Genomic DNA, 10,981 nt, shown 5'->3' with positions numbered 1-10,981 from the left:
CTGCTATTCATAAGGTTTTTCCTGGCTAAGTCCTTGAGAAGTGAATGGCCTCTTCCTTCTTCCTAGTCTGTCTCAGTCTGTAAGCCACACTGAAACCTGGGGCACCATGTGCAACCTCACTGGTATTTGAAACACTGATGGCACAGCCTCAAGCCTCACAGCAACATACTAACACAGTATGACAAACTGACAGACAAGTTTGTCTCCCTTAGCTGTTCAACACCTCTACACTCTCCCCTTACCTGGATCCCTGCCACTTTCTTGCCAGTTGGGGGTGGGGCCTGGGTGCCTCCCCTTACCTGGATCCCTTCCTCCTGCTTGCTCTGTCATTTTCCCCCTGGCTTTTCTTTCCTCTCTCCCCACTTTCCTGTCACTTTTTCCCTCTGAATTGCTTCCTGGTGAAGAGGTAGCCATGGCACTGAAAGTCACCAAGAACATGAAAATTAATGCTGATAATAAGGCAAAGATCAGTATGGCAGGTGCCAAGCAAGTGCTTATGGCTATTGCTGCAGCCTCCAAGCCCAGGCTGAGGCCAAGAACAGCTTGTGGAGATATTGGTAACAAAGTCAGTGATCAGACACAGGCCAAAACGCCTCTGAAAAATGAAGTAAAAACTTCAGCTGCTGGTTCTTGCCAAAAAAATGCCAAAACCTCTGGAAAAGCCACCTTTGCAAGAGCCTGAGTCTGAGCCAGAGCCAAAGCCAAAGCTAAAACTTAAGCCTGTTAAGAAAGAAAAGCTTTTCTCTGAACCTATGTTGGTGGATACTCCCTCTCCAAGCCCAGTGGAAACATCTGGATGTGCCCCTGCAGAAGAATATCTATGTCAGGCTTTTTCTGATGTAATTCTTGCAGCAGTGAGTGATGTAGATGCAGAAGATGCAGCTGATCCAAACCTTTGTAGTGAATATGTGGAAGATATCTATGCTTATCTGAGACAACTTGAAGAGAAGCAAGCAGTGAGGCCAAAATACCTAGTGTGTCAGGAAGTCACTGGAAACATTAGAGCTATCCTAATCAATTGGCTAGTGCAGGTTCAGATGAAATTCAGGTTGCTGCAGGAAACCATGTACATGACTGTTTCCATCATTCATCAGTTCTTGCAGAATAATTGTGTGCCCAAAAAGATGTTGCAGCTAGTTGATGTCACTGCTATGTTTATTGCAAGTAAATATGAAGAAATACACCCTCCAGAAGTTGGTTACTTTGCCTTTGTGACTGATCAGACTTATACTAAGCAGCAGATCAGACAGAAATGGTTTACTGTGTGCCTATTCTGTATCCTGAAACATTTAGCATTGAATGATGAAGAAAGGGACATTGTCCTTGCTCTTTTGGGGGCTTATAATCAATCAATGGGAAGGAAAGTACCAAGGAAGGCAGCGACATGAATACACAAAATATAATTACAAATTGTGATAAGTGTGTAAAGTTTCACCCAAATAACAATAAAAAGTTTTTAAGAATATGATAAGTACTCTCAAGCAAAAATAGAATGCCATAGCAGAGAATACTTAGGAGGATCTTGTTTAGGTTGGCATTTTGAGGAAATGATACTGAGGCTGATTTTTTGGAATTAGAGCCAGACTTTTCTTCTGAAATGACTCTGGGTGTATTCAAACCACTAACCTTTCATCAGCAGCCAAGAACAATAACTGTTAAAGTAAATGAAAATGCCAGTTTACACTGAACAAAAATGGAAAAATGCTCATGAACTTCTTAAGGGTAGAAAATGTTTTACAGTTGATACACACTTTTTTCCAGGGTATGTGTATGACTACTTTGCTGAAAAGATTGGACCAGGGAGGTTTTATATACTGATTATTTTACATGGTGATATAATTTGTATTTTTCCAAGGAAATTCATAGAAACCTCTGTTCTGATTCTCTGTTTTGATCCATAAGAATTCTTTATCAATTAATACTTGAAGCTCCTAACAAGAAGGTTTCATTTTATCAAAAGTAAAATTAAACAGGATATATCTTTGTTAGTAATAATAGAAATCATAGCAATAATATTAATCATTGTTATGATGTGACAGAAAAAAATCATGCCTGATCCGAATGGTAACTAAAGCAGAGTTTGCGTCAATCAAGTATCCAAATTCCCTGGTGGGTGAATTTATCCTCCCCAACACCCACCACAATTAGGCTGCCTTACTGGGAGTATGCAGTGTAATTTGGGAAACCTCTGTCAGACACACAAATTGAAATGCAATGTGGGTAATGTAAAAGCATATCGGGTAGCTAAAATCAGAGCTTGGAGACAGCTGGAAGAGTTGTGTAGGAAGGGCCTGCTTATTAGGAATGGACTTGTTTAGACTACAGAAGCACACATCTTTATTCCTAGAGTTAAAGGGAACATTAAATGTTCAATTAGACCATCCCTTGACCTAGAGAGTACCTTACTCAAGTCAACCCAGGAAATATTCACCCTAATTCTAGGTTAGATGTCAGCAAATATAGTCTGTAAAGGGCCAGATAGCAAATATGGTTTTGCAGGTTATAGGGGTGTGCTACAACTACTCAAGTCTCTCCTTGTAATGGAAAAATAGCTATAGATAATATATATGGGTGAATGGGTATAGGTGTGTTCCAATAAAACTTTATTATAGTGAATGGGCTTTTCCACATATCTAGAAAATAAATTCTTAACCTTCCACAGGAAGTGTTTGAATCTGTGGCTGGACATTCTTTGTATGTGTAGCTCATGTCCCTTGACTGTAATACAACTTCTTCTTTAATCCTCTGTGAAGATAGAGAGCATCTATTTCATGTCCACATTTATTGGAAGGACTAACTCTCCCATGGGGAAAATGATGACAATTTAGGATAAAGGTTTTCTGGGAGCTCTGGAATCAGAGCACCTGTGTTCATATCCTGGATCCATCACTTACTTGCTATGTGACCTTAGACAAGTTGCTAAACCATTCTCTGCATCAGATTTCTCATCTGCAAAATAGTTATACTCACAATACTAAATTAATATTGACTGTTGTCATGGTTAAATAAGATGATGCATTGTAAAATGCTTTAACCCAGTACTTTAATAAATGTAAACTAGAAATAACAATGATTTCCTGGGATGGCAGGAAAAGAAAAACATAAGATTTCCATAACGTTGTCAAAAACGCACTTATTTGAGAACCTTGGAGAGTCTGTTTGGAAGCTTAGCAAAGGGAACAAAAACAGTCATAGATGTTGGGTTGAATAATGACCTATGTATCATACCATCTTTAATAAATGTACCATTCTCTGAAATTATCCTGTCCATTTATTTACTTTCTTATTGCCTATCTTTCCCCACTAGAATATAAGCTCCTTGGGGACAAAGGTCTTGTCTGTTACTCATCACTGTATTCTCAATACCTAGAAGACTTTCTGACACACAGTAAGTATTCAACTATAAATAATTGTTCAATGGATGAATAAATGCATGGGAAGATCATCTATTCCATGGAGTGATGAGTTTTAAGAAGAATCCAGAGTAGTGAAGAGGAGCTTGCTCCTAGCCAGTCAACCATGATTCTCTAAATAAATTAACCCTGTGCAGTGCAACTCTATTTTCTTTATGTATGGCCTTTCTGGTCCTGGGTTTGTAGTTCTACCAAGATGATTTGTGAGGCCACAAACCTTGAGGGTTGCATAGTTTAGTATCCAAATAAGATGCATAAAACTCTTACAGAGATTAAACAGTTTACTATGCAAATAAGGTGGCTGTGGCTTACTGAAGGAATTGATCAGTTTGTAGTCTTGTTGGGAAACCAAACCATACCCACTGCCATCAAGTCAATTTTGACTCATAGTGATCCTTTAGGACAGAGTAGAACTGCCCCATAGCCCATAGGATTTTCAAGATTATAAATCTTTACAGAAGCAAATTGATTCATCTTTCTCCCTCAGAACAGGTGGTGGGCTCAAACTGCCAACCTTTTTGTTAGCAGTAGGATTCTTCAACCACTATGTCTCCAGAGCTTCATTTTGTGGGAGAGAGAAGCTTATAAAAGGGCTAATTCCACAGATATTGAGGGAGATCTCACTATCACCAAGAATAGCAGGGAATGGAATGCATCCTTTGGACCTGAGATCTCTGTGTTGAGAACCTCCTAGACCCAGAAGACAGAGCTGTTAACACTGAAGAAAACCAATGACAGTATGAGATGGCATGTTGTCGTTATGTGCTGTTGAGTCGTACCCGACTCATAGCGACCCCTCCTTGGGTTTCTGAGGCAGTATCACTACAGAAGTAGATTGCCCCATCTTCCTTCCAAGGAGTGGCTAGTGGGTTTGAACCTCCAGCCTTCTGGTTAGCAGTCAAGTGCCTTAGTCACTATGCGACCAGAACTCCCATGAGATGGCATAGCTGTGGCATAATTGACAGCAGTGTGAGATGGCAGGAACAAGGAGATCTGCATGAGATGTCTGTGACTGGTTTCCTGACCCATGAAGCAAGAGAGATGAGCACCTTCAGGCACAAGGCTTGCTGACAAGTGGGATGCCTCTGGGTATTTATTGAAGCTAAAGAAGCTAAAATACTGTCCCCAGCAGGGCAGAGGCCAAGCCTGAGTTGGACCCTGCAGCAGAGGCTGAGAGTGAAGCTTGCTAGTGGGCACAGACAAAAAGAAGCTGAGAGATGTCTTGGTTGGAAGCTATCCTGATTAAAGAACTGTATGCTGAATCATATCCTATTACCTCCAAGTTTACCATGATCCTCAGTTGTAGTCTGTTACTTCTCTAATAAACTCTACCCATTATCATGAGTATGGTCTATAATTTCTATGTGACTATTGCAAAGCATTATTGAACCCTGGAGAGAATGCCATGGGGAGGATGACTGGTGTCAGAATTAAAAAAAAAAAAAAAAATTGTTGGAGAGTGGAGAGTGAAGGTAAGCATAACTTCTAGCTCATAAGAATCAGCTTTTGGATTTTGTTGATTCTATCCTTCTCCCTAAGGTTAGAGGACTTCTGATGCCACTAGCTCATACCTTGGCAATCATCCTCATGACAGACAACATCACCAAATCACCCTCATGTGGCTTCTGAACTGACCAGGATTTCTGGCAACATTACACTAAGTTTTAATCCCCAACATTCTTACTTGGTGACTGCCTATATGCCCAGATGTGTAACAGGAAGATGATAAAGTGGAACTTCTTTACAAGAATATGTAATAGCTTGCCAAATATAAAGAATCACCTTCTAGAGCAAAAGAAGAATCACAAAGTCCTGGTTTAACCTGCCAAAGTGACCACACCATTATCTTCAATAAGAAGTAAAGAAATACCCAGACCACAACCTCCTACTCCTTTGCAGACCATACCCACCCATTGACCAACACCAGCTCTCAAGTTCCAATGAAATTACTATTTTAAACTAAGAGCTGGAGTGAAAGAACAGATAAACAACACTAGTTTCTTTCTCTGGCTTCCATAGTCTTCTGTTTCTCCCATTTTTGTTAGTGTCCTATTAAAGGAGAATTATCCAAGGGAAATCATTTTATTCTCTAATCTGGCCATGACTTTGCATCCACAGGCAGGACCTATTAGATATAGAATGCTCCCTACTCTAGTTTTCTTACTTTCTTTGCTCTTCTTCCTCTTCATTCCATTTTTAATGTGTATTTATTAGGTAAATGGTTAAATACCCAGCACAGTCCCAGATATTTCTTCCTCTTTTACCATAAAGGAGTAAGTATTACAAATGAGGTACTGGAGAACATGTGTAAAGCAATCCACCAGTCATCTAACTCTAGAGAAGCTAAAGGAATGTCAGATTTGGGGAAGGATTCATAGAAGAGTGTAGTCAGTCTGAGACAGCTTTCAAAAGTGAGATTGGGCAAGGTCTAAGAAGAATGCTATAGATATAGATTAGTGAAAGGTGGTAGAATAGAGAAGAGACTGTGAAGTTAGGTCGGAAACACGTACCAAATTGTATATGTTGGAAATTGAATTCAGAGAGAATAATAACATTCAAGAAAATTCTATTGAGTAACTGCTTTATATGTCAGCACCACCCAAATGTTGAGACTTGATTCCTGTCCTTAAGTTGATGGTCCTTAAGTTGATGTAGGTAACTAGACTTTTGCTAATAAACTTGAAGCCCAAAGTTTTCTCTAAAATAAATTTAATTAAAATGGCATAAAGTGATCAGATTTCTCCCGTCAACCATCATCTCCAAATTACTCACTTGAGTTGCTTGAATTGCTTAAAGACTCAATTCTTGTCTTCATTTTTACACTGTGGCACCACGCTTCCAATATATAGTATTTTTCCTTCTTCTATGTGGGTGGCTAAAAGCAAGAGGGAAGTTGAAAGAGTTAATCTGTATCTAGTAGCCCCATTAAGTGAACTTTCCAAACCACAGTGGAGGGTATTTTGGGTTTAGTTTATGGATCCGGTTTCCATAATGGCTTCCTGAATACCTCCCCCAGTACGTGGCCTCTACTGAAACTGCACAGATAATGAAAGGGAGGGCTTGGTGAGACACAGGACCTGTCACAATTCTTAGCATCACTCTCAGCTGGGCTATCTCCAAGCCCAGCTGCAGAATCGACTGCTCAGATTTCGGACCCCTGAGTGTGTCTAATCTTGGGCAAGATAAACTTACCCAAGTTGCTAAGAGATCTGATTCAGTAACAGAAAGAAGAGTCAACATGTAGAGTTCAAGCATTGATCCAAAAAAGGTAAACTTTTCTCCTTTATACCTTCTTAGAACTCCACAAACATAGGTCTTTTTTTCCTCCTATGAGGCTGAGAGTTTTCAAATGAAGATCAGTTTGAAATCAGTGGTTTAGAATAAGTAAAAAAATTAAAATAAGTTCATTTTTCTTTGACTAAATTAATGAAGGTGGAGGGGAAAGGAACACTTATTAAGTTCCTACTCTATGCCAGTACTTTATGTATGTTATCACATTTATTTCTCAAAGAATATATTTTTCATTAAAAAAAAAAGAAAGAAAAGAAAACAATTCCATTTTTTTATGTAGGAAAACTGAGGATCAGAAAGGATACCTTACCAGGTGGCATTTATAAAAAAGAAGGAACCCTAGCATTTGAACCCATATTTTTCTTTTATTAGATTTAGTCTTTTCCCACCTTACCACACTGTTTTCCATCCACTTTATTGGATTATTATTAGAAAAAAAAATTACATATTTCTTTACAATTTTTAATACATTTGTATAAAAATCATCTCTTTTATATAAAATATACCTCGAGGAAGATGATTTGATCCCTATTTTATGGATGAGAAGGCTCACAGCACTTACGTGAGTTATCCGTAGTTCCTTCACTAGGAAATGGCCAAGATGGAGCTACATCCAGGACTCCTGACTATGAATTCCAAACTCTTCCTACTCTAGCACAGCTGTTCAGTAAACTAAAGACTACATAGAACATGCCCTCAACCATGTGAGTCACCAGCAAGTTTACCCTTACACCTGGTATGACCTTGCACAATCTGTCTGGCTTGAAGTACATGATAATCTTTGGAAACAATGCTCAGTAAGAGAAGTAAAGATGGCCATCAAGGGACTGGCTATATTTTATAAAACATTAACAAAGTATGTAAATTATCTTAAATGTGAACTAGCCAGCACCAAGATGGAATGATAGGATACTGGGTTCACATATTAATTGACATGCATTTAGTTATTTTTTCCAAAATGCAATTCTATTTTAAGTCTCTGTACTGATGACATGAAGTGAGTAAGTCATCAGAGTTAAGGGCCTCAATTTCAGATTAAAATCTTAAATGCCGAGTTAAGGATTTGCAAAGAGTCACTGACCAAGGCAGGTCTCAGAATTCTCCGTGTCCTGTTTAGGATTAATTGCCATGGCCCTTGAGAAACCCATGAGTCAGCGTGTCTTGGAAAATGGTCTCAAAGGACTGATCCTTTTGTGTCTCTGGTTCATTCATTTTATTTCAACACATTTATTCAGTCATTGTTGGCTCTGGTTACAGGAGCTACAAAATAGATGTATCTTCAGTCTATATCTTTCCCTTATTGAACAAAGTCCTCTAAAATATAAATTACCAAAATTTCTTAGGAAGATACAGAAATCTTGAATAGGATTCTATAACCTTTAAAGCAATTGGGTGAATTGATATCAAATATATTTTCCTAAATAAAATACAAAGATTTAATGATTTTTCCTGCCAGTTTTACTAAATACCAAAGATGATTTTAATATTACAAAAATTATTGCAGACAACGGAAAAACAGGATAAGTCCAGAACTCTCTTTATAACTCCAAAACTAAACAATGATTGTACAAAAAAATGGGAAATTACCATCTAATCTAATTCATAGACATAGATGCACATATCTTTGGCAAAACATATTAGTAAACAATATTAAAATATCATAGTCATATTGGATTAGTTCAAGGAATGCACATTTTCTCTAATGTTGAAATCATGTGATTATCATATTAGATGAAGTAAAGGGATGCAATAAAATTTAATATTAATGAAAACAAACTTTTGAAAAAATTAGAAGAGAAGGAAAGTTCCTTAGCCTCATAAAACATAGCCACCAAAATCATTCAGCAAACAACATACCTAATGGTGAAACACTAGAAGCATCGCTTTAAAATCAAAAACAAGATAAAGATGCATATAGAGCAAAACTTTCACTATTTACAGATAATGTTATTGTTCTACACACACATCCCTCAGATAATGTGAAGATAAATCTTAGAATTAATGAAATTTCACAAGGATTCTGGATTTTAGTTCACTATTGAAAAAGTTGAATTGGTATACTCTAGCAATAAACATTTATAAAATTCCATTAAAATTATACATCTATATAATTCACACTGAAGAGCAAATGACCAAGAATAGCCAAAACACTTTCAGAAGAACAGGGTGAAGAAACAAGTCCAACGTGACATTTTGAAGCTATGCTAATTTAAGACCATGTACCAGAAGCATGGAGACAGAAAAATAGACCACTGGAATAGATCAAAGAGCTGGGAAACAGATACTTATGAAAACTTGGTATAAAACAGAGCCTGCTAACTTGGGGAGAAATAGATCAAAGTGCTGGGGAAATTGATTATTCATATTAAAATAATAAAATTGAATACCAACCTCACACATACATAAAAATAAGTTTCAGGAGGCCTAAGATTTAAGTGTGAGAAGCAAAAACTGAAATACTTAGAAATAAATTTTGTATAATATATTTATAAATTCAGAGTAGGTATACAGTCTCAAGTAAGACAAAAAATTGTTGTTGTTGTTGTTGTTATGTGCCATTGAGTTGGATCTGACTTGTAGAGACCCTTCTTGGGTTTCCAAGGTGGTATTACTACGGAAATAGATTGCCCAACCTTCTTTCTGAGAAGTGGCTGGTGGGTTTGAACCTCCAGCCTTCTGGTTAGCAGTCAAGTGCCTTAGGCACTACGCTATCAGAGTTCCTAGGCAAAAAAAAAATTATAAAACAGAAATGAAAGGTTTGAGAAATCTAATGATTAAATGTAACAATTTTTAACAAAAATTTTAACACTAGCAATAATATTAAGAAAGCAGCTAAAAAAAAAAAACCCTGTTTTTGTAGCACATATAATTGACAAAAGAGTTCCTAGAAATTAGTAAGAAAAAATAAAAATATCCAAATGGAAAAGTTACAAATAGGCATTTCATGAACAGAGAAACAGAATGTAGAATAATGATAGGAAAAAATAAATTGCTCAAACACATTGATAGTGAGAAAAATACATATTGAAATTACAATATAATTTTTATATGTCTTGAATGGTATAAACTAAAATGTCTAGTTATACCAAGGATTTGTTAAAATGTAGACTAGTGGGTCCTCTCATATGCTACTGGTGGCATGTAAACTGGAAGAAACACTTAGGCAAATAATTTAGCAATACTTGGAATATTGGAAGATAAGCGTCTTCTCAGATCCAGATACTCCCCTTTTAGGCACATACTTTCAGGAAACTGGTGCACTTGAGCACAAGCATAAGAATTGTTCATAGTAGCCATAAATATGAAAATAACTTAAATGTCCATAAACAGAGGAATGACTATATAAGTTGTAATATATTATGCAATGGACTACTTGAGAACAGTGAAAAGGAATGAAGGAGGACTATAGACTTCAACATAGAGAAATCTCACAAACATAACAAAGAGTAAAAAAAGCAAGTCTCAGATACATATGGAAATGTTTCCACTGTTATAAATTCTGAAACATACAAAACTAAACACATTTCAGGATGCATCGATAAACAGAAAATTAAATAAAAAGTAGAATGTTAATCACAAAATATAAGATATTAGTTAATTTGGAAGGTTGGGGGGGAGATATGATTTGAATAGAGACATGTAGGGGCACTGTTGGTTATTCATAATATTCTATTTCTATGCTGTTTGGTGGGTAAGGGTGTATATTTTATAATATTCTTTATTATTTTATTTTACATGGAAGGAATGTGTCATAAGTTTTGAAAGAGAAAATCTTTGTCATTACTTAAAATTAGGGTTTTGATGTGCTGAAAATTTTTTTTCTAATATATATTAAAATAAACCATTAAAGTAAACATTCCTTTCCAATAAATTTAAAGCTATCTCTCATGCCACCTGTGATACAAATATTTCACTTATAAAATCACTGTCCTAGGGAAAGGTATAAGGAATTATAAAAGGCTCTAAAGCCTCATGTGACCACTATAGCCAGTTTAACCATTTTCCTAAAATGATAGTTAAAGACAGTGTCTTAGTTTCCTAGTGATACTGTAACAGAAATATCATAAGTGGGTGGCTCTAAAAAAACATAAATTTATTTTCTCACAGTTCTAGAAGTTAACAGTCCATATCAGAGTGTCAGCCGTGCTGATTCCTTCCTTGCTGATAGCTTTGGGTGATCTTTGGTTCCTTGACAATCTTCACATGGCATCTCTTTTCTCCCTTGTGTGTGACTATCTCTGTGCCTGTGCTGCTCTCTCTCCTTTTTTTTTTTTTTT

The 10,981-nt window shown here is 36.8% G+C and overlaps 1 protein-coding gene across 1 annotated transcript; it reads left to right on the top strand.

Moving 5' to 3' along the window:
• The first annotated feature begins 412 nt into the window (after positions 1-412).
• LOC103193723 (G2/mitotic-specific cyclin-B1-like) lies at positions 413-1,388 on the top strand. Its single transcript, XM_042780422.1, is given in 3 exon segments — positions 413-627; positions 629-956; positions 1,104-1,388. Coding segments are annotated over 3 exon segments (828 nt in total).
• The last annotated feature ends 9,593 nt before the right edge of the window (positions 1,389-10,981 follow it).

Source organism: Orycteropus afer, unplaced genomic scaffold (genome assembly GCF_000298275.1).
Source record: "Orycteropus afer afer isolate SDZICR_OR568_19922 unplaced genomic scaffold, OryAfe1.0 scaffold00039, whole genome shotgun sequence".
NCBI lineage: Eukaryota > Metazoa > Chordata > Mammalia > Tubulidentata > Orycteropodidae > Orycteropus > Orycteropus afer.
The sequence above is the reverse complement of the archived record's forward strand: the minus strand, read 5'-3'. Positions and strand labels throughout refer to the sequence as shown.